The sequence below is a fragment of the Pleurodeles waltl genome, chromosome 4_1, assembly GCF_031143425.1.
Source record: "Pleurodeles waltl isolate 20211129_DDA chromosome 4_1, aPleWal1.hap1.20221129, whole genome shotgun sequence".
In the NCBI taxonomy this organism is placed as follows: domain Eukaryota; kingdom Metazoa; phylum Chordata; class Amphibia; order Caudata; family Salamandridae; genus Pleurodeles; species Pleurodeles waltl.
The window spans coordinates 473,147,074-473,170,974 of NC_090442.1; the positions used below are offsets into that span (position 1 = coordinate 473,147,074).

The 23,901-nt window shown below is 43.4% G+C and overlaps 1 protein-coding gene across 2 annotated transcripts in view; it reads right to left on the bottom strand.

Moving 5' to 3' along the window:
• Positions 1-23,901, bottom strand: part of METTL25 (methyltransferase like 25) — a 624,891-nt gene that overhangs the window by 114,313 nt on the left and 486,677 nt on the right. For both annotated transcript variants that reach the window (XM_069228758.1, XM_069228757.1), the window contains one exon: positions 5,699-5,792. In XM_069228758.1, the coding sequence (XP_069084859.1) occupies positions 5,699-5,792 (94 nt within the window). The remainder of the gene's footprint in view (positions 1-5,698; positions 5,793-23,901) is intronic.

Below are 23,901 nucleotides of genomic sequence, written 5' to 3' on the forward strand. Positions count from 1 at the left end.
ATGATCCTCATGGAGATCTCATGTATCTATTATTTCATTGCCCGCCTACTGCTTCATTTTAGAAAAAAGGACTGGTCCCAAATTTCGTCAATGTTTAATATACAATCCCAATTCTCTCCCTTAATTATTTTTCTAGATAAAGTATCTACAGATATGGACTCACACTTTGATAATTTGAAGTTATTAGATTTAATGTTAGCCCTGGCCTTTCAACAAACTACCCAAAATTGGAAATCTTCATCTAATATTTCTTATAAAGCCTGGTGGTATAATATTTGCCATTTTCATAGACTAGACACTTCCTATCCTTCATTGTACTGTCCTACTAATAATAAGGATGTATATAGGTTACCATTAACTTCTTTTCTAGATAATGTTGTTGATAAGGATATTAATTGTTTTTCATCTGAAAACTTCAAACCACCATAAGATTTGTCTGTCGTTGTTTCACATTGTTATCAACTGTTATTGACTTAGAAATTATTATTTTTATTCCTTTATAATATAATGTTTACGGTTACACTGTATGAATCTTCCAGTTAATCTCCTTCCCTTTTTCTTCCTCATCTGGTTCTTCCCCCCACCCACTAATAACCTTAAAAATGTTTAACAGCTTCCTCTTCTTATTTCCAAAATGTATGCTTAAATGTATCCTTGATATATTAAGTATTGTTATTCCATGTTTTGCTATTATTATTTCTAAATAAAGCTACTTTAACTCAAATCTAAGCAGCAATATTGTATTATATCATCAAAGAAACAGATTAATCTAGTGTTAATATTTTGTAGAATCTGTTATTCTACCACTGGTGTTTTGTGCAACAGTTTGAAAAACTTCCATAAATACAAACAAACATGGAAAGAGGTTTGCATTACAACACTGAAAATAATCATAAAATGTACACCTCACCACACACTTGGTTTTCTGATTTAAAATGTGCGTTTTCTTACTGAAGGATGCAAACCATGGGGGGAGGGGTCATTATGAGTTTGGCGGACGGTTTTCACCAGCTGCCAAACTTCTAAAGGGGAGGTCGCCACCACACAGGCTATATCCCTCCAGCCCCATTAACAGTTTCCCGCTAGGCTGGTGGACGTAAACCTTGGTTTCCGCCCCCCAGCCTAGCAGGAAACAGACTACAGATTTGTGAATGGCTCGTAATCGAGCCGGCGGCAATGCTGTAGCCCACAGGGGGCACCAGCACCCTTGCAGTATTCACTATCTGCAAAGCAGACAGTGAACATTGAGACAATGCTGCACAGGGGAGCCCTGTGCATTGGCAAGTGCAGCCCCCCGTGGCCAAGTCCACAGGGGAACATGGCCAAGTGCATGGGCAGTGCAGGGTCCCCTCTGTTGCCCTCTGCACCTGTTCTCCACCAGCCTTTTCAGGAATAGGCTGATAGAGAATGAGGTCGTAATCCCGCTGCCATGGTGGACTTGGATCTATGCCACCTCCAGACCACCAAGAATCAAGACCTAGGCGGAGCTGGCGGTTCCCTGGTGGTCCAAATGCAGGGGTTTTAATATGGCAGTTGGACCGCCACCGCGAGTGTGGCGGTCTATATACAGCCACACTCGTAATGACACCCCCATATTATTAGATAAACCCCCAGGGTGCCCGGTACGAGCTGGTCTCATCTTCAGCCACGGTTGCCGTGTGTCGCTGACGAGACGAGCTTGTCCTGCTAGCGCTTACCCCCTGGGCCTCCCACCCATTCTCATGGGCAGGGATGGAAGGGGAATCGCTTCCCCTTCCACCCCGAGATCCCCCCCACCACCCCCAGTCATGTCTGATGAAGTCAAAACCATGTATTCCAGGCCATGGAAGTCTGCTCCTTATCAAATTCTACAATCATCTACTCATCAGAGGTCGCCTCCCAAAGCATTTCCTTTCATGCCTCTGTGAGCATTTCTGCAGCCCGATCGTGATTTAAAAAAAAATATATGAATAAGGGGAGGGGCCCTTTGGGCAAAGGTCGCTCCCTAGGGGGCAATTTGTTTAAGGCCTTTTCTGCCCCCTCCCCCGAGGGCAGATCGGCCTACTGTAATTAGGTCGTTCTGCCCCCAGGTGGGCAGAAACCATTAGATGTCAGGGATTGTTTATGTTTCTTTTACATCATTTTTTTTTTTTTCTTTTTTTTTTTTTACAGAAGAGGAGCGACCCCTCAGGCAAGTGTCGCCTCCCTGGGGGCAAATTATTTTTAGGCCATTTCTGCCCCGCTTGGGGGCAGGTCGGCCTATTTTTATTAGGCCAATCTGCCCCCAATGGGGGCAGGAAACCACTAGGCACCAGGGATTTTTTTTTTTGACAATTTCATTAAAGGGGGGCGACCCCTTAGGCAAGGGTCGCTCCCCTGGGGGGCAACTTTATTTTAGGTCATTTCTGGCCCCCTTGGGAACAGATTGGCCTATTTCTATTACACCGATCTGCCCCCGGGGGGGCAAAAACCACTTAGGCACCAGGGATTGGTGTGTGTGTGTGTGTGTGTTGTTTTGGGGGGGAGGGGACAACCCCTTGGGCAAGGGTCGCTCTCCATGGTGGCACATTACTGGTGGCCATTTCTGCCCCCCTGGGGGGCAGATCGGCCTGTTTTTGGAAGGCCCTTCTGCCCCTAAGGGAAGTTTATTATATTTTTTTTTAAAGAGAGAAGGGGGATGGCCATACACCCACTCCAAATAAATGGGGACAATGTTGTTCTGCCTACCGGTGGGCAGATGGGGCACTTAACCCGATTCACTCTCGGGGGCAGAAAACCTACTAGATGCCAGGGAATAAAAAATAAAAAAAATAGTTGGGCGGTGGCTACCAACCAGTATGGGCATGCTTATGCCTCCACCCCAACTGAAGGGAGTAACAGTCTTTCAGCTCTCCCACCGCACACTAAAACATCTTATCCCACGGCAAGCAATAGGACATTTGATTATTTTGAGTTTTAGTTTTACATTTGGATCCATGAGAGCTTGTCTAACTCTCAAAATCGTTCCACTTGGAATGGTGAGGCCTGCACTTTTTGGACTTTGGGACGCTGCCATGTAGAAAAACCTACGAGACCTAGACACATCTGAAAACCAAACATCTGGCTACATCCAGCGTGGTGTGCTTCACATATACCCGCACCATTTTCTTACCCACAATGCACTGCAAACCTCCAACTTATATGGAAATCACACATTTTTCCAACATTTTTGTGATAGAACAATCCGGAATCCACAAAATTCCTACCACCCAGCATTGTAGCATCTATACCGATAAAAATTATGCCCCACTTGCCAGCCTAAAAATGTTTTTTTCAAACTGTCCTTTTGGATCTTCTTTGGTTCCCTATCATTCTTGACATGTTTTTGGCTCTTCCCTGTAACAGGCACTTGGCCCACCTACACAAGTGAGGTATCATTTTTGCCGGGAGACTGAGGGGAACGTTGGGTGGTAGGAAATGTGCGCTGATGCAGTGATCCCACACAGAAATTAGGGAAAATGTGATTTTCTTAGCTAAATTTGAGGTTTGCTGAGGATTCTGGGTAAGAAAATGTTGGGGAATCCACACAAGTTACACCTACCTGGTCTCTCTCGGGTATCTAGTTTTCAGACATGCTTGGGTTTGGTAGGATTCCCTATATAGCTGCTGAGCTCAGGACCAAAAACGCAGGTGCCCCCAGCCCCCTGCAAAAACATGTAGTTTAGAATTTGATTATTTTGATGTGTCCACATAGTGTTTTGGGGCATTTCCTTTTGCGAGCACTAGGCCTACCCACACAAGTGAGGTACCATTTTTAGCGGGAAGCTTGGGAAAATGCTGGGTGGAAGGAAATGTATGGCTCCTCTCAGGTTCCAGACCTTTCTGTCACCGAAATGTGAGGAAAAAGTGTTTTTTTGGCCAAATTTTGAGGTTTGAAAAGGATTCTGGGTAACAGAACCTGGTGAGAGCTCCACAAGTCACCCCATCTTGGATTCCTCTTGGTGTCTAGTTTAAAAAAATGCACAGGTTTGGTAGGTTTTTCTAGGTGAGCTAGAGGCCAAAATCCACAGCTAGGAACTTTCCAAAAAATATGTCAGATTTGAACGTAAAGATTTGATGTGTTCATGTTGCGTTTCCTGTTGCGGGCATTAGGCCTACCCATGCAAGCGAGGGACCATTTGTATCGGGAGACTTGGGGAACACAGAATAGCAGAACAAGTGTTATTGCCCCTTGTCTTTCTCTACATTTTTTGCTTCCAAATGTAAGACAGCGTGTAAAAAAGCGTGAAAAATGCCCTGTAATTCACATGCTAGTATTGGGACCCCGGAATTCAGAGATGTGCAAATAACCACTGCTTCTCAACATCTTATCTTGTGCCCATTTTGGAAATACAAAGGTTTCAATGATACCCATTTTTCACTCTTTATATTTCATCAAATGATTTGCTGTATACCCGGTATACAATGAAAACCCATTGCAAGGTGTAGCTCCTTTATTGGCTCTGGGTACGTAAGGTTCTTCATGAACCTACAAGGCCAATATATTCCCGCAACCAGAAGAGTCCAGCAGACGTAACGGTATATTACTTTTGAAAATCTGACATTACAGGAAAAAGTTACAGAGTAAAACGTGGAGAAAATTTGCTTTTATTCACCTCAATTTCATTTATTTTTATTTTTTATTTACTGTAGATAAACATTGTAGGATCGACACAAATAACCCCTTGGTGAATTCAGAATTTTGTCTACTTTTCATAAATGTTTAGCCTTCCGGGATCCAGCATTGGTTTCACACCCATTTCTGTCACTAACTGGAAGGAAGCTAAAAGCACAACAAATAGTAAAAATTTGTTATGTTCCCGTAAAATGCCAAAATTGTGTTGAAAAATGTGATTTCGTGAGTCGGGGCTGCCTGTTCCTGAAAGCTGGGAAGATGGTGATTTTAGCACCACAAACTCTTTGTTGATGCCATTTGCAGGGAAATAACCACAAGCCTTCTTCTTCAGCCCTTTTTTTCCATTTCTGTTAAAGAAACAACATTTTTGCTGTATTTTAGCTTATTTCTTGGTCTTTTCCAGGGGAACCCACAAACTCTGGGTACCTCTAGAATCCCTAGGATGTTGGAAAAAGAAGGATGCAAATTTGGCGTGGGTAGCTTATGTGGACAAAAAATTATGAAGGCCTAAGCGTGAACTGCCCCAAATACCCCAAAAATGGCCTGCCACCTGAGGGGGAAAAGGCCTGGCAGCGAAGGGGTTATTTGGAAAGTTGGTACAACATCATGAGAGAGTGTTTTATTATTATGTTGGAAACTCAAATTATCTATTAACTAGTTTAATTTATTAAAGAACAACGTATCCCATGTTAAACATTTTCTCTGCTTTTTTAAGTTGTAAGTTAACTGCATAGTGAATGAATTGAACCAATTAATTCATAGACAAGAGGGTCTTAGCCACTTTTTTGTAGATCCCCACTTAATCATTTCTGGAATCTAGTGAACCCCAGTGAATTAATACTGGAATCCTGGGATCTCCTTCTGAGATGTAACAGGAAGCCGAGGACTGTCCTAGTCAGTTTAGATGAGTTGAATCTTACAACAATCACACAAATGCAGAAACAAGCGTTCTTCAAACAAATACATAAATGAGGAAACAGCTTATTTAATTTACAAGTAAATATTAAAACAAATTGAAATTTTAATAAAAAGGAGCACACTGAAGCACATCTTAAAAACACTGACCTTTGACTCATCCAGGCCAAGGTTCTTCAGAGACTCTCTGCAATAATCTAAGAAACAGGAAGATTTGGAAAATGCTTTCCCAACCCGACGGTCACTGAAAAGAAAACAATTCTATGTCATGTACATCGCCAGAAGCTGTCATTTTTAAATACAACTGTCAATATTGTTTTATGAATTCCATTTCTACACAAATATAACAAGAGTATGTAACAACATAACATTCATTAACCCTCGTGGTAGATATTTAAGTGACTTAAAGCACACTCATTACCCTCACGCATCAAAACGCTCTACCAGAGTAATTCCAATAAAACTGTAAACAAGATAAAAGAACCATAGAAAACTATAATAACATTCCACGTGTAGCGATGTCAGAAGGTTATCAGACAATACAAGAGTACGACAGGATTTGGTAGAGGCGAGGAGTATACAAATTAGAGTTGAGCAGACTTCCAAGGCCTGGAATATATGGTTTTGGAGGCAGGTTTCACTTCAGGATTTAAGGCGAAAAATGAGGGTCTCTTCTAACAAGTAGTTAGTAATGAGACTCTGTTAGAATCCATTGAATAGAGGGTTACCAAGCAAGGATGTTGGGTACCCTTGTTTCTCTTTCACTGAGTCCCTAGTTTACTGAGGGTTAACTCTTACTTTAAGAACATCACAGCAAAAAGGAAGCCGGAACATGGATATGTTGATCTTATCCAAATTCTTCAGTACTCTGTGGCTCGTTTTCAAGGTCCAAGGTCCACTAGGGCCTTAACAGTTCCCAAAATGGTGGCAGATTTAATACTCAGACCTCGTGCAATGAACAATAAGCAATGTTTTTAAGACAAAACATGCTGTTCTGAAGGAATGTCGTCAATTAACCTGAAGCCAATGGTGAAGCCATTGTAAATATGAGCTGTTTTAAAGAGAGAAAAATTTGAAGAACATTGTATATCAATACAATAGTGTTTTAAGCATAGAGCACTGAATGCATTATGCAAAACAGGAAGCAAAGAACTCTGGGTAGTTCCCAAGTCCAGGTGGAGAACATCTCCTTTATATGGAGCACCCTACAGAAGTACTCTGAATCTGCTCACCTTAAATGTCTGCTTTTCTAGCAGAGTTTTACCCATAGGATTAGCACAGTGCCACCTATGCTGAGCCAGAAAGGGGCGAAGCCTTTTGTCAGTTTTACACCAAAGTCTTTAAAATAGGATTAGCACAATGCCATCAAAGCAGAGCTGAAAAAGGATAAAAATCTTTTACTACTCCAGGCACAGTATTACAGCTTCACATTGGTAAACTACCATGCAAGCCAACCTGGAATGATTATTAACAACACCTGACACCTCTGCTTCTCTCTAGATAGAGCTCATCAGAGAGGTACCCATTAAAAGTCACAATAATACCCTTTCAGGCTCAGAATGCTGAATAAAATATGCAAAACAGTCAGCAAGGAAATCTAGGTTGTTCCCACATTGAGGGGACGTTTTATTACCCTCCAGAGGCCTCTACTTTCCCTCACAAAATATTAGTTCTAGTCAGTTGAAGGTAGAATGCCTCAGCACCACTGGAATGGACTGGTCAGACCATTTCGTTTCCCCCCCTGAATATTCCCCCTCAACATGTCCTTTGCTTACACACTCACCATTAAACATTTTCCTAAAACGATCCTAGAGAAAAGTCACAGATTGCGACCAAACTAACATACCAAATCCTCTCTTGCAGCATGGTTATAACAATGGATATCAAAGTATTGTTTTTCCAGATATGAAAATACAGTGCTGTGCAGATTTGTAGAGCACACTGTCATCCTGGAGGGTATCCTGGGCCAGAACAAGTGTGAGTCTAGCCAAACCTAGTCCTCTTTGTAGGACTACTTGAAAAGTGAGGTGTTCAGCATCTAGTAGAATTCAAGACTGGGGGGCGGCTCACCGGGTCATTCCACACTGTAGCAGTGATGTAGCAGAAGGCCTGACCAACACATCTGGTTTTCCACATGCGTTTGATGTGTGCAAGTAGAAGTCTGTACAAGTAGAGGTGTCTGCAAGTTTTGTGAAAGAATATGCATTTATTGAGGTATGCTAGGCCAGTGCTAAAAGCATTTGATAAACCAAGCCTTTAAAAAATTACAACTAAGTAGTACTTAATTTGTAGAAAAATAAGTGCATGTGCTCAATGTCTTTCTTAGAAGCGTGCACCTAGCCCTGAAGAAAGCCAGTTTTTCTGAATTAATCCTAGACTTAACTCCAACTCACGCCTCTTTCTTCCAAGACCATTTGCTTCCCATCTCTATCTGTTGAAGGTTTGTTTTCATGCCAGTTTAATAACTTTCTCTTCCTCCTTCATTCTCCCTAATCTGCATTTCAATTCCTTTTCACATATCGAAGTCAGATAATGAAAAATAAATACTTGACACCAAAAATTAGTGGTAAAAACTAAGCTCTGGCATCAAGAGATGCATTCCTTGATTTGCAGCTTTTAAATTTATTAAGAGAAAACAAAATAGACACTGGAGATCCAAGAACAACCAGATAAAATAACTAGGATTAACTATGGCCTTGAATTCACTGAAGTAAAAGCAAATATATTCAATCCAAATTAACAATCCTTTGAACTGACCTAAAAACGATAAACTATGGCAGATTTCTAAGTTTAACTTTACAGGACATCTGAACAAATCAATTCTCAGTTCTATTCGAAATAGAAAGGATGCCTTTTTTTTTTTTTTTTTTTTTACAAAGAGTTACCTTAAAACGAAGCGCTGTCTGCACAATGCACACTCCTCAGCAAGATGTCTCTCTACGTTTCCTCCAAGTAAATGATGGTCCAAATTTACACCACTAGCTGGAAAACAACTAATATTACCAAATATCTCAATGCCAACCTTCGTCTATTGATATTTGATCTAACACTACAGAAAACCTTCTAAATTCTTTGCTAAAATATGACACTTTGGAATCCATAAAAACAGTGAAAATGACCCCTCTTTTAAAGATAGCCCAGGATGACCCCATCAACTTTCCTAATTCATAAGCTGTAACTGAAAACTGTTAGCCGACTAACTTTCCACACACATTGAAAAATAAATGTTGCTAGCACCATATTAATCAGGAATACAAAGTTACTGCAGCACCAGAACTGCACCCCATAAAATTCTAGAAAACATTCATTGCTCTTCCCTCCCACACAGTAGTAAAGTCTGCCTTTTCATCCTGCATGATTTGTAACAAACCTGTTGAATTTCATACAGTTGTTACAATCATTTAATCCTACATGTGTTTCAAAGGAGTGTTTCTTGGATCAGTGGTTCCCAACCTGTGGTCCGGGGACCCCTGGGGATCCACTAAGCCTTCTCAGGGGGTCCGCGAAAGCCTAGAAAATTAACAAATATGAACAAATATTGACAAATTAGGTTCCCAGCTTCCAGTAAGGACTCAGGCGGGGGTCTCCGGATTCCAATGATGATTCAGTGGGGGTCGCTGGGTTCCATTAATGTTAAAGAGGGGGTCCACCGAAATCAAAAGGTTGGGAACCACTGTCTTAGATGGTTCACCACCTCCTTAATGAATGACAAACAGGAATCTAGTTTTGGCAGCTCCTCTTTCAACCACATTCTGATCACCTGTGGTGCTCCATAAGGGTCTGTCCTTCAATATATGCATCTCAATCTATATATAGAAATGCTACACATCTTGATGGAGGAGACAGATTGCTAGAAATGGGGTATCTGGTTGGCAGAGTTATGCACCCCTGTCCAAGAAGGAACCACAATCCTAGTCAGGGTAAGTCACAAACACACCTTTAATTAACCTGTGCTGACCCTCTGACATGGAACGGTCAGGCTTAACTGAACAAGCAATGTGTTAAGTATTTGTGCAACACTTCAAACTGTAAAATGGTGAAAACACCACATAAAACGATACCTCACCTGGTTAGAAAAATAGAACTCAATTTAATAAATAAAACAAGACCAAAACTACAATAATTCAGTAAGTAGAACTTCAGTTATGAATTTTTAAAGAAAAAACTGCAATATAGTGCATAAAAGCATGAAGTGCCAGGCATAGCTATCTGGTTGCGCTGGACTGTGTCAAAGTCAAAAGTGCAAGCCGACTGCGATGCAGCGTGGATTGGATAGGATCCCAGATTAGTCCAGCTGAAGTTTTGCCTTCTAAAGAATTGTGCCAAGTGTCCCATTTGCGGAGGAGAAGTTCGCAGAGAGAGCGTTGCAGGTTAACGGAGTTCGAAGAGCCGGCTGAGCACTGCAGACAGGCCAGCTAGAGACTCACGGTCGCGAGTGGAAATACTTGCTGTGCGAAGAGACACATTTCAACTGCTTGCACTGGATTCTGGGGGTCAGGAGCTCATTGAAGACAGGTCCAGGAGCTGTGGGGAGCCTGTTATGTCCTGAAGCTCTGATCAGGAGGCCAGCAAACTAGCTCTTGGAGTCACTCTGGGGTCCTGAGTGCAAGACGGAGGTGCATATTCAGGTTTCCCCAAGGAAGAAGGCCAGCAGGCCAGCATAGCTAGGCAACAGTTCTTCCAGAGCAGCAGTCCAGCAGAGTAGTAGTCCTTGTAGCAGCACAGTAGTCCTTCTTCCTGACAGGATATCCACAGGCCCAGATGCATACTGAAGTGGTAGGGTCTGAGGACCAGTTCTTATACCCAGTGGTGCTTTTGAAGTGGGAGAGACTTCAATGAAGTCTCTGAAGTGCACAGAGGTCCTCCCTTCCTGCCCTGGCTCCAGACTCTCCGCAGGGGGTATGCAGCCCTTTGTGTGGGGACAGGGCACAGCCTATTCAGGTGTAAGTGTGAGGCTGTTGCCAGTTCTTAACTCCCATCATGTCCTGATGGCCTATCAGGGAACATCAAGTCACACCTAATCTCCCATTGTGCCTGGCTGTCTAGAGGGAATACACAAAGCCCTGCTGTCACTCACCCCAGACAAGTGACCAGAGACAGGCTGCATGCACCCAGGGCTAACAGCAGGAAAATGCCAGCATTCTAAAAGTGCCATTTTCAAAATTGCAACAAAAATCCAACTTCACCATTAAAAAGGATTTATCATTACAATTCCATAGGTACTAAACATGACAGATCTACCTCCTCCCAATCAGGAATTACAGCGTATTAAATGTAACAAGGAATCCCTAATGCTATCCTATGAGAGTGGTAGGCCTCACTGTAGTGAAACTAGTAGCATTTAATTTACAGGCGCTGGGTACATGTAGTGCACTTTCCCGGTGACATACAAGTAAATTAAATATGTCAATTAGGTATATACCAATAAAACCATGTTTACCCTTTTACTACATATAGGTCACCCCTAAGATAGGTCCTGGGTAGCCCACAGGGTAGGGTGCTGTCCAATTAAAAGGTAGGAGCTTTTTTTTAATTTTTTTTTTTTTTTAACAGTTGTGAGGCCTACCCCTCCCATAGGATAACATTGGGGATTCCTTATTACTTTTAATAAGCTGTAATTCCTAATTCCGTGTAGGTAGATATGTCATTCTTAGTACCTATGCAATTGGAATGATAAACTCTCTTTAATGGTAAAGTCAGCTTTATCATTACAATTTTGAAAATGCCACTTTTAGAAAGTTACCATTTTTCTGCCCTTAGCCCTTTGTGCCTGCAGCCTGTCTTGGGTCAGATGACTGGGTACAGCTGAAAGATTTTGAGAATTTCCCCCAGACAGTCATACAATAGTGGGAACAGGTGTGCCTCAATGGGTCATCAACTGGCAGGAAAGGAGGGCGGAGCTGAGAACAGCCCCACTTGCACCTGACTAGGCTGTGTCATGTCTCCTCACAATCAGCCTAATGACCATCAGTGGCAGCCGGCAGCTTTAGGAGGGAGGGGGGCGGGCGGGGCACACACACACACACTCACTCATTCTTTCACACAGACACGCACGCACGCACATCCATTAACAACACTCATACCATTCAAACATGCACACACGCACCAAACATTCATTTTAAAACATCACACACACTCATTCTTTCACACACCCACGCACATCCATTAACAACATTCATACCATTCAAACATGCACGCACACACCAAACATTCAATTTGAAACATCACACACATATACACACAAACACACACACACACTTACCTTCGGCCTTCAGGTCCCAGGAGGGTTGGGACTGCTGCCTTTCCACATTGGCTGAGCTTAGGTCAGCCAATGAGGGAAGGCAGCAGTCCCAGCCTCGTCACAGAGTGGGATGGGGTCAGTGAGACTGCTGACCCCACCCCACTCTGTGATGAAGTGTCACTGATTGACACTCACCCTGGGCACTTCAAGGCTTAAACTGAAGCGCCCAGGGAGAGTGTCAATTGGTGACGCTTTCCACGTCACCCAGGGGAGGGCCTCGAGGCACCTTTGCTGGGCTGAGGAGGTCACGCCCATAGGAGCTGTGATCTCCTCAGCCCAGCAAAGTTCAGCTCAGGCAGCCAGGAGTCTGCGCAAATCACGCATGTCTGCTCCTGGCTGCCTGACCTGAACATGAAGAGTTTCTGTCAGGCTGACCTTTGTTCAGCCTGACAGACACTCTTCATGGAGGGGGCAAAAGGTGGGGGGGTGTGGCCCCTCCGCCCTAAAGGACGGGCCGCCACTGATGACCATGTATCATCACAGCAGCCAGCTTGGGGCCAGAGCAGGGGACTCAAGAAATTCCAAGAACTACAAAAAACCTTTCCAGAACCTTCTCTCACCTTCCAGGAGAAAGGCATCAGGGTATAAAAACTGGAACTTCAGACCCACTCTTCGGTTCACTACCCGACCTATGGAACGACTTTAATAGGACTGCCTGCGGCTGTGACCTACTGTGCACTCGCCAGACAGCTGCTGTACCTAGAAGGACTGTCCTGCTGCCTAGAGTCTTCCTTGAACTGTTGGAAGTCAGCTCTGCTGTTCAGCCCTGCATGTACACCTGCACCCAGGACTACCAAAAGTGACTTCAAGGGCTAGTTTGCTAGTCTTTTTTTCAGACCCACAGGGGCATAACACACTCCAATGTTCCTAAACCCATACCTGAATCCAGCTTCAGTGAGTCCTGAACCCACAAGAAATCTCCATCCACTCCAAGATCATTGGTTACGGTGCTAATGGCGCCCAGACGGCCATTTTCTGGGCACCAGAGAACTTAGACAAAATGTGGCCAAAACCTAGTCTGAGAACCAGGAGGAGACAAGGACCAACTTGCTCGCCTATTGGCCAGAGGTGCATTACTGGTCAAATTTACTTCACGGCTTCTCCTGCTACGTTCTTCTCCACAGCAGCAAATAAATTTCAGAGATCCTTCACCAAATGGGTATCCACCTCCTAGAACTGTCTTCCGTTATAGCCTTCAGCAGACCTTCGCCAACTGGGTCTCCACCTCCCTGAACTGTCGTCTGCTACAGTCTTCTGCTTTGTCCCGCTGGAGATTTTTGACTTCCATTTTGTTGACTAAGTCCGAAGATAAAATTCTTCAATGCAGCTCTGCTCCATGGCCATCTGACGACGGAGCTCCATCCTCTGACACTCCTGCAACCTTTCCCCAATTTTTCCAAGTCTGAAGGTAAGAGGTGACCAGACCCAATCCACTTCTTATATCCGAACCACATTCCATTGCGGTCAGCCTTAACTTTCCACTTTGACCTGGTGTCATGCGACTAGATGTTCATGGATGGCCTTTTATCTTTTAGGAAGTATTTGGAATCTTGAAGTTTAAAAATTCATAACTCTGGTTCTACTATTTGGAATTTTGTTGTTTTGGTGTCAAATAATTTATTAAAATGTAATCTATTTTGTTTGGGATTTTTCTTGTGATTTTCTTTCACATAGCCTCTAAGTTAAGCCTGACTGTTTTTTGTACCAAGCTACAAAGGGTTGACCACAATTTAATTTAGTGAATTATTTTGGTTCACCCTGCAAGCAATTGTGGCTGCTGTTTGACCAGGATTCAGACCCCAGTCAACCAACAACCCAAATTCTCACAGAGATGAAAAGTTGAGTGTCAACTGCATAAGATTTTAAAGTAACCCCGTACAATTTAATACGATCAGTAGGGTGTATATGTACATGTTAAAAAGTGTTGGACTCAGGGACGAACCCTGTGGGACCCCCTTTGTGAGAGGGAATGACTTAGTGAAAAAGGGGTTCAAAGTCAACTGAAAAGAGCAGTTGGCTAAGAAAGAAGCAAACCTTCTGAAAACGTTGCCTTGAATGCCACACTCAACCAGTCCTGTAAGCAAGATCTTATGCAAACCTGTGTAAAAGGCAGTGCTTAGACCCAACAAGAGCACAGCTGCTGAACCTCCGACATCAAGTGTGTGGTGGATATTCTCAGTAAGCAACAGCAAAGCCTATTTTGTCCCGTGGCAGGGACAGAATCCACTGTGTGGGGAGGAGAAGACTGTATTTCAAGACAGATGTAAAATTAGAGACGGATATGCATCTCTAAAAGGTGTGACATTAAAAATAACATTTCTTAAAATATCTATTTTGTGTCTAAGGGATCACATATGGCTGCCTACATACAATCAAAAGAGAGTCTTGAAATCGTCTCTGATAAGAAATCACCTTTGTCCCAGACTGAGATTTGTTACAAAGCATGGGAATCTGCAAAAGGCAGATCCCCACTACATATGATTGAACAAAGTTCTTCAGCCATTCTTGGCTCTCTGCTCTCTCACTCATATGAGTATGATCGGATGCTTCAGAAATGAAAACATGACAAACTCCCTTGTCCTATAAATGCTAAAAATGTGCTGTTTTCTTCAAAGATAAAACACGATAAATGCATAGGCATACTACCATGCATGAGAAACAATAATAAAACTAATATTGTGGAAAACTGGCTCTATGTTGGTAGAAACCCTACAGAGGTAAACAAAAAAGACTGACATGAAAAAGCATACAAAGTTCCACATTATAAACTAACAATGGTGTACTAGAGATTGAAAGGGAGGAGGGAAACACAGTAGTATAAACTTCTATTCCTAACACCAGGTACTCTTACCAATGCCATGCAAACATAATCACACTGCATCTAACAATTATCAAATGTTAGCTATGATTCAACATTTCAGTATTCAAAGTGTACTCCTGTTTGTCAAAACTGGACAGCAGAAAAGGGTTCCTACATATGGTCAAACGTTAGTGCAGATAGTGTCCCTGGACGTCAAAAACTGAAGTTACCCTATGTCATAAGTATCTACCATACTCTCAAAATCCCCAGGTAAAATGGACACTCATCAATGACCCTCAGATATACACTACATGCAAAAGCCGTAAACTACCTCTTCATTCAAATTATCTAGCAATCCTCACATTTATATTCCACAACAAAATATGCACATACATGTTCTTGCAGCCTTTTCTCTGCAGTACCAGAAGCCTAATTTTGTGTTTCTTCTACTTTACACTGGATGATGAACTCTGATGGATTCAACACTCTGGGCCAGCCTCTAGAGCTTTCTATGGTAGCCATACCTTTCTGCCACCCATAGCACAACCACCATTTCCACAGAACCAATAGGCTGGCTAACACTATAGAATGCTTTTTTTCTTCCATCTCTGGGGGATACCCCTCCAACACCCTACATCTCACTGTATATCACCTCCCTAGCATCTTCTTGACTACCCACAGTGATGCAAGTCCCTGACCAGCTGCCAGAAAGACCAACAAGAAAGACACCAAACACCATTCTGGCTTTAATGCTGTGTGGTATGCCCATGGGGTGTAATGGCATAGAGTTGCCTAGAGTGCCAGAACACACATTACTTGAATGTACTATGAAGCACTTCTTAGAATGTTAACCACATTAGGGGCATCAACAAACCTGCTCTGAAGCATCCATTACCTGGGAAAAAATGGGATGGAGAGTTCACTACATCCATATTAATGAAGATCACCCATAGCAAAATAACAAAGATCATGTTTCTGGGCAACTAATAGCTCTTTGTTTCTATTATGATGGTTTCGTTATTTTGTCACGCTTGGGAAAAAGAGGTTACCACCAGAACAAGCGTAGATGCACAAAAAGTGTAATTCTTGAGGAATGTAAGCATTTTACTACATATAAAACTTGCATTATTACTACTTGTATTGATGGACAGTCAGAGACACATTCTTTTAAAAGGTTAGTCAAGGCAATGCTTAATCTACTAAAATAAGCTAAATGTAGTTTCTTATTTTTTATAATTTCCACCGAAACTCAGTCTCCCATTTACGTACAAAAGACTAATATATTACAGTGTCAATGTAAAGCTCGTTTCCTTCCCAACTACTACTCTGACCAGGACAGGTACTCTCTTTTTAACCCTCATTTTTATGTTTTTGAGGTGCTCTTAGGAAAGAAATCTACCTTGTCCGCTAAAAGCTAAGTAGCTCCAGTTGAAAGCTTCTATTGTATTCCCTAAAACAGGACGCCACTCTATGTGCATTCCTGAGCATCTCTAACTCTCTGGAGAGGCCAGAGAGAGTGACAACACCCACCCACAGCATTCGGTCGTCGTAATAAAACCAGCTGTAGTGTGCTCATTTCAACCGTGAGGAGACAGGAGACCCTGCACATTTCCTGCCCCATATGAGACCTATTTGATTGACATGTGTACAATTAACCAGCAATCACTTAAGAGACCTTTTTGTGGTTTTGGGAATTCAGAACCATAATCTTATTCAAAATAGTGTTTCTCAATTTGTCACCAATTTTCATCCAGAAGTACACAACCTTTCATTAGTAATGAATGGGGAGGAACACATACATGAAGCTATCCAAAGAGGTCTTACATATTCCGTATATTTTGTGGCTCTGGTAATATAAACAAGAATATTTATATTACATTGCACAAACGCCCCCGTGTTCAAAACTCGGAAACTAGAGTTGGGAAATGCAGCTCGCATTGTGTGTTACATGTGATGACGCAGAAATGAAGGTTTTACATTTATTAGCGCTTAAACGTAGTGCCTAGGTAGAAGCTTGAGAACTGTTGTTTTTGATTGGACAATTTGAAGCCAACCTATGAACCCTCCAATGGAAGACCCTACTGGATTTGAACTGTTGTCTATTTAAACCCGATGCACGAGAAGAAAGTAGCCATTACGCGCCATTACCTATTGGGCACCAGCCATTTTGCACCCTTTACAGCCATTGTCCGCCATTTGCAGGACTTTGCAGCTATTATGGCCCACCTTGCTGCGACGCCATTTTGAAAGAGACTCTGATGCTTTCTCTAATCGAGAGAAAGAGACTTTAAATAATTCTTGCCCTAGAGACTTTAACTTTGAACTGTCCCTTTGCATGAAGTAGTAGTTTATCTTGCCGCCGTGAGGCAATTGCCCCGTCCACCCCTGCCCCTTTGCCCCGTCCCATGCTGATCGGAAAACCGGTACCTGTGAGACGAAGACTTCCTTGAATGCTGATTGTAATTGGTAAATATGAAAGGAAATTGTACAATTGCATTGTGTTTCTTTTAGGTAACCAACTGCTGATTTTGATAGCTAGGAGTTTTCTAAATTAATGTTACTAAATTGTTTTTGCATGAAGTCCCACATGCAGATGCTAATTCGAGGTTAGGTGAGGAATCATTGGTGCACGATGCAATTTGAGACCTTGTTATGCTGACTAATGTATTCAATTAGCTCATTACAGATTATAGTTTTAGTGGTTTGCGTTGCTATTATCGAATGCATTGTTATTCAAATACTGCATAGATTGCATCTTTTCCGCCGTTGTGGACAGCTATTAATGTTCATTTACATATATCAATTGGTGTTGAGACACATCTATATTGTGCTAGCTTTGTTAATATAGGGAAATAAATTCATTAACTTTGAATAAACTGGTGTGGTTATTCATGGCCGAAAGGTCATGGTTCGCCGAAATGTATTCTGGATTGATTGTTAAGTGTTATGTTGACCAGGGTATTGCTTATGTTCGTTATTGATTATTGATTAGATTACATTGATTGATCTCGGGTGAAGAGAGTCTCACTTAGCCAAAAGATTCATCGACCCGAAGAGCGTCCAAATACAGGTAAATTATTAGGGAGAAACGCTCTAACAGTAGATGGTAGCAGAGGACGGTTTAGACTTTTGAGACCCCACTCGAAAGGTATATGGTGTTGAATTTGATTTTTCTTGGGTAAAACAGATTGAGAAAATGATGATGGGCTAAGTCCCCCGCGACTTTCCCGGGATCTCGGAGCTTGCGAATGGAGAGAATGGAGGTGTGAAATCAGCGTTGGCGGTACTGGTGACGGTATGAGTGAAGTTAGGATTTTGCGCTTGCACAGCTTATTGCCGCAGATTGTTTGAAAAGGTTGCGAGGATTTTAGACAATAGCGGAGGTGCGACTCCGAGTGTAGGAGTAGGGAAGTCGTCGAACTTCATAGGAATAGCGGAGGTGCGACTCCGAGTGTGAGAGTAGGGAAGTCGTCGAACTTCATGTGCATGTGGCGCTTTGTGCAGGAAAAAGGTCCACGTGGTTGTTGTTGTTGAGACGGGCCCTGCGAGGTCAAGAGACTCCGGAGTATGTTGAAAAGTGTATGAGACACTTGTTTTATGTTGTGGTCTGGTCGGTTTAGTAGGTTGATCGGGCGTGGTCAACGAATCGGTACGTGTGTTAAGGGAGTGAAAGAAAACTTCGACTTCGGGCTTTGACAAATTCTAAGTGCACTAGAATAGATCATTGACAAGTTGAGAGCAGAATCTGCGGGTCAGATTTGCTTGCGAAAGTGGGGACCGAGAAAGATGGAATAACTGCCGAGGCTAGTGAAAAATCCCTAAGGTCCTGAAGCGATTGTGTTACCCTTCCTGTAGTAAACCGACAGATCTGTTTTATTATTATTTTTTTGGTAGCTCGCGATACATGCTAGAAGTTGTTACGAGAGGAGCTGAGTGAAGGAGGACAAACCGCGAGGCTTTGTCAGCCGCAGTGTGTGTGAGTGTAACGTCACTAGGAGCCGCGCTGGGATAGGTTAGTTGCAGAGAAGGGTCGCGCACGGATTGGACGCAGTCCGTGGGGCTCGATTGGAAGGGGAAAGGCAAGCGAAGAGTATTCCGGGAATTAAAGTCACTTATTGATTACAAACTTTGTGAAATAAAAGACGAGAAAATGAATTTTTTTAAAGCATTTAAGAGTGCGATGAAGGGGGAGTCTTACATTAAAGCGAGCGTAGGAGAGGAGACGCCGCCCGAAGGTACACCAGCTTACATTGTAATGGAGGAAAAAGGGGTAGCTCCGTGCCTTTGGCTAAAGCAATGGCACAAGCTGACAGAGAAACATGGGAGCGTAGCGTTCCCGATCCATGGGACATTCAATATAAGGATCCTAGAGAATTTGAGATTCGCGATGTACGACATGAAGGTACCTCCAAGGCCAGCACAGTTTGAGGCTCTAGCGATTTGGGAACTAATGGCTAGACAGCAACAGCAAAATAAGTTAGAGACCAGGATAAGGAAGGTAGAAAAGACACTAGCGGACGCTAGGTGGGATAATGCACAGAAGGTGTGGAGATCAGATGTATTGCAGGGGATAAAATTGTTTCCCGCAATTACTAAGGAAGAAGAGGCGACAGGCAAGAAAGCTACCTGTAAGACAAACAGGAGGTGTTCCAGAGATAGAGAGGACGAGGAAAAGTTAAGGAGAGAAGAGGAGTTAGAGGATGAGGGGTTAATCATGCAATTGCTGAACGACCGTCCACCACCTTATGCAGAGAGTGGACAAGGTCCAAGTACCAGTTCTGCCCCTCAGGCACCGGTACAGAATAATGAAACTCCGAGTTCAGAAACGCCATCGGGATCTAAGGACCCGAGTTTACTGTTCACCCCGCAGATACCACAGGTTAGGAGAATATATCCAGATGTGCCCATGTTGAAACCAGCAGAAAATTATCAACCGCAGGTCCCAAGGTACTACAGCAGTGACAACAGTACGGGAATGATTCTAGATCCGACTGTAATGGGAGTACAGAATGGTCGCAACCCAACACTGGCACAAGCTGAATCAACTCAGTTTTTGATGCCTCAAAAGCAGATGCAGGGGGGAACAGCACATGCTCAGATGACGGGGAGTCAGATGGGCATGCCGGCAATGATGACCCATAGTGTGGGAATGAACATGCCTCAGAACGTGGGGAATGGACAGAACGTAGATGCGATATCCCTACCCATTACTGTAGGTCCACCGGTACCTTTGTACATTCAGCCTAATTCAGGTACGAGCGGTCAAGGATCAATGGTGCAGAGTGGAATGGAAAGGAGGTGCATACAAAACACTCCAGAGACAACTCCGATAGCGGCTCTGCCAACTGGATCTGGGTCCTTGATGGAGTTCAGTCCCATATGTGCTCAGTCAACAATGGTGAGGTCGAGTCCCCCACTGATGATACCGCTATCATCGAACACTGAAAAGTTGCCGCAACCATCAATGGCAGTCGATGTGAATGCTACACTGATGGGGTTGAATGCGCAACAGTTGACACAGTGGTTCAACAGTCTGAATTCCACACAAGGCTCAGACAGTGGGAAGGGAGAAGATTATCTGAATAGGATGAGGTTGAACATGGAAGCAGAAGAATTGGTGGAAGGGACTATGGGTGTGAATAGGTTAGAGTCCTACTCGGAAGAAGAGTTGAGGTATCTATGTCCCAGGATTACGAGAGAAGTGAACAAGGTACATAGAAGGTTGCAAGAAATAGCTGACAAAAACGGGGTTGAGATAGACAAGACGAAACACTTGAGCAGGAGCTATAGATTGGATTTTGGGACCACAGACTTTGAACACATGAGGTCAGCAGGCATGAAGACACACCTTAGAGAATTGCTGCAGAGTGCGCAAGTGTGGAGGTGCTTAGACAAATGGGAAAGCAGATGGGTAAAGAGAAAGGAAAAGAGGAAAGACAGTGTCCCAGAGCTCAACGAGAAAAGACCACAGAGCAGTGATGCAATAACCATGTTACCAATGAGGGAGACAGCAGGGGGAAAATTAATACATGTACCGTGGCACAGGAGCGACATTCAGTCTTTTACGGATGATTTTCCCAAACTGAGGGAGAAACCGATTGAATGGTATCAACAGACTGATAGGTTTGTGAAGCTTGCAAAATGTCTCTGGGAAGACCTGAACACCCTCTTTGAGATTGTGGTTCCGGCAGATTTGTGGGAGGATTGCAAAAGGGCTGTAGGTTGACCGACAAGTGAACCAGAGAGAGACAGGGATACGGGTGCACCATCACCTATGGTGATGAGCTTGTACTATAAGGTGATTGAGCATTTGAAGACGAAAGTTGCTTCGAAAAATGTGGATTGGCAGAAGATCGATCGAACTGCCCAAGAGGCTAAAGAGTCGATTCATAGTTACTATGAGAGGTTGTTGAAGGCGTTCAAGAACTACAGTGGCACGGAAGCAATAGAGGTGAAGGACATGCTTCATTTTGTGTTTAGATTCGTGGAAGGGCTGAGACCAGAAATAAGTCAGATGATAAAGTCGCATTTGATTTGTTGGCAGTCGAAACCTATTGATGAGGTGTTGAATTACGCGAAATACTGTAGTGACGAAATTAAAGTGAAACAGAAAAGGTTGAAGGAGAAAGTGATGATGATGCAACTTAAAGCAGCTCAGACAGGTCTGCAAGGGTTGCAAGGGTTCCAACAGCAGATACCGCAGCCGCAGCCACAGGGAAATATGGTGTTTCAGCCACAGGCGAGAGGCAGAGGCAGAGGAGGTTTTGGAATTAATGGTCCGGATTTGAACACTGTTGTAATTCCGAATGGTGTGCAGGCAATGAAAAGGGTGATGCCGTGTCACGTGTGCGGAATCGTCGGTCATTGGAAACGCGAGTGCCCGATGGTGGTGCAGGAAGGTGCAGGTGTTGGTCAGCAAAACAATGATGTCAATGCATTCCAGACAATGAGGGGACCGAAAATGAGAGGTCCAAAACCCAAATTTTCAGACCATAAATCAGCTGCAGGGGTTACAGCCCATGCAGCCGCAGCAGATGCAGATGCCCCGTATGCAAATGACGCAAATGCAGCCAATGCAACAGCAGTTTCCCATGGTACCTAATCAGCAAATGCAAATACCTTTGGCACCAGTGAGTCAGCAGCAAGTGATGGTTCCTCCACAGGTCTCGGGTCAGGTAATGAGTACAAATGGCACTGTACAACAGTTCCCATTACACAGTGAGAATGGAATAAACAATGTATGGGAGAGTGAAAGTTCAGATGAGGAGGGAAATTGTGTGCTTGCAGTATCCTTGGAAGTTGATCAAAAGGGTCCATATGTGGAGGGAAGAGTTATGGGTCATAGCGTTTCATTCTTGGTCGACACAGGAGCCACACGTTCAACTGTTAGGAGCATTAAAGTACCAAATTTGCCACTCTCAGGGAGGACAGTCCAAGTGGTGGGAGTAGCAAACAGGTACCTGACGAACCCAATCACAGATCCAGTACCAGTCAGCATTGGTAACTATCAAGGGTTACATAAATTCGTGGTATGTGACTCAAGCCCGATAGCACTGTTAGGGAGAGACCTATTGTGCAAATTGGGATGTTCGATTATGTGTTCGAACGATGGAATCAAAATTCAGACGAGCAGTGATGGGGAAGAAGAGGACAGTGAAGAAGGGGATGAGATGGAAACTGTCGATGAAAAATATCCTCTGATTAACCTTTTTCCGATGATAACTGAAGAAGATATTCCAACTGAATTACGAGAAACAGTCGGAAAGGAAGTGTGGGATATGACAGGGAAAGAGGTGGGATTGATGAAAGGAGTGGAACCAGTGAAAGTGACTGTAAAACCCAATGCAATCTTTCCCCAGACCCCACAATACCACATGGCACAAGACACCCTCATGAAAGTCGCCCAACTCATTGACGAGTTTGTAAAACAGGGAGTACTGAAAGAAGTGTTAAGCAGTCCATGTAATTCACCAATCATGGGACTAATAGAGCCGAGTGGGAAGGTCCGAATAGTGCAGGACTTGAGGAAAATAAATGACATCATAATTAAATGCTGCCCTGTCGTACCCAATCCAGCTGTGATAATGTTTCAAGTCCCTTGCGATGCCGAGTGGTTCTCAGTCATTGACTTGTCACAAGCATTCTTTTCGGTGCCTCTTCATGAGGACAGCCAATTTCTCTTTTGTTTCAAATTCTTAGACAGAGTCTACAGTTGGTGTCGAATTCCTCAAGGGTTTTCGGAGTCACCGTCAATTTTCAATCAGATTCTAAAGAAAGACTTGGAAGCGTTAGAATTGCCATTCGAGTCAACCCTAGTACAGTACATCGATGACTTATTGATTGTATCTAAGACAGAAAGTGGCTGCACAGCCGACACCATTGCTCTACTGAACCATTTGGGAAGGAATGGACACAAGGTGTCTCCTTCAAAGTTGCAGTTCTGTCAGAGGAAAGTAAAATACTTGGGTCATCAAATAGAGAAAGGGTCATGGAGAATAATGAAGGAAAGAATAACAAGTGTACTTCAAATGAGTCCACCAAAGACGAGGAGGGAGGTGAGGAAGTTTTTGGGGATGGTGAGCTACTGTCGCCAGTGAATTCCAAACTTTTCAACTCTAGCGAAGCCTCTACTGAAACTGACCCAGAAGGATGCATTGGATCAAATTGAGCTGAAAGGAGATGAGATGGATGCTTTTATTGAATTGAAAGAATGCATGTGCAGGGCTCCAGCTTTAGGTATGCCTGATTACACAAAGCCTTTCACATTGTTTTGCCATGAACAAGATGCATGTTCTTTGTCTGTCTTGACTCAAGCCCATGGTGGCATAAACAGACCAGTAGCGTATTTTTCAGCTACTTTGGATCCGGTCGCAGCAGCACTGCAAGGGTGTTTGCGCGCCGTAGCAGCAGTTGGTATCAGCCTCACTCAGAGTGAAGGAATAGTGATGGGACACCCAGTAACAGTCATGTTCCCTCACTCAGTTGAGATACTTTTGACCCGCTCCCGAACGCAACACATGACTGGAGCAAGACTCACAAGGTATGAAACAATAATTCTGGGCTCACCGAATGTGCAGCTGAAAAGGTGCACTACGTTGAATCCAGCAACCTTGCTTCCCGGTGAAAATGCTGAAATTGAGAACGCTGAAGACGTCGAGCATGACTGCCTTCAGGTGACTGAATTTTGCACAAAACCTCGACCTGACATTAAGGATACTAAGCTTGATGAAAATGACCAAATTGTTTTTGTTG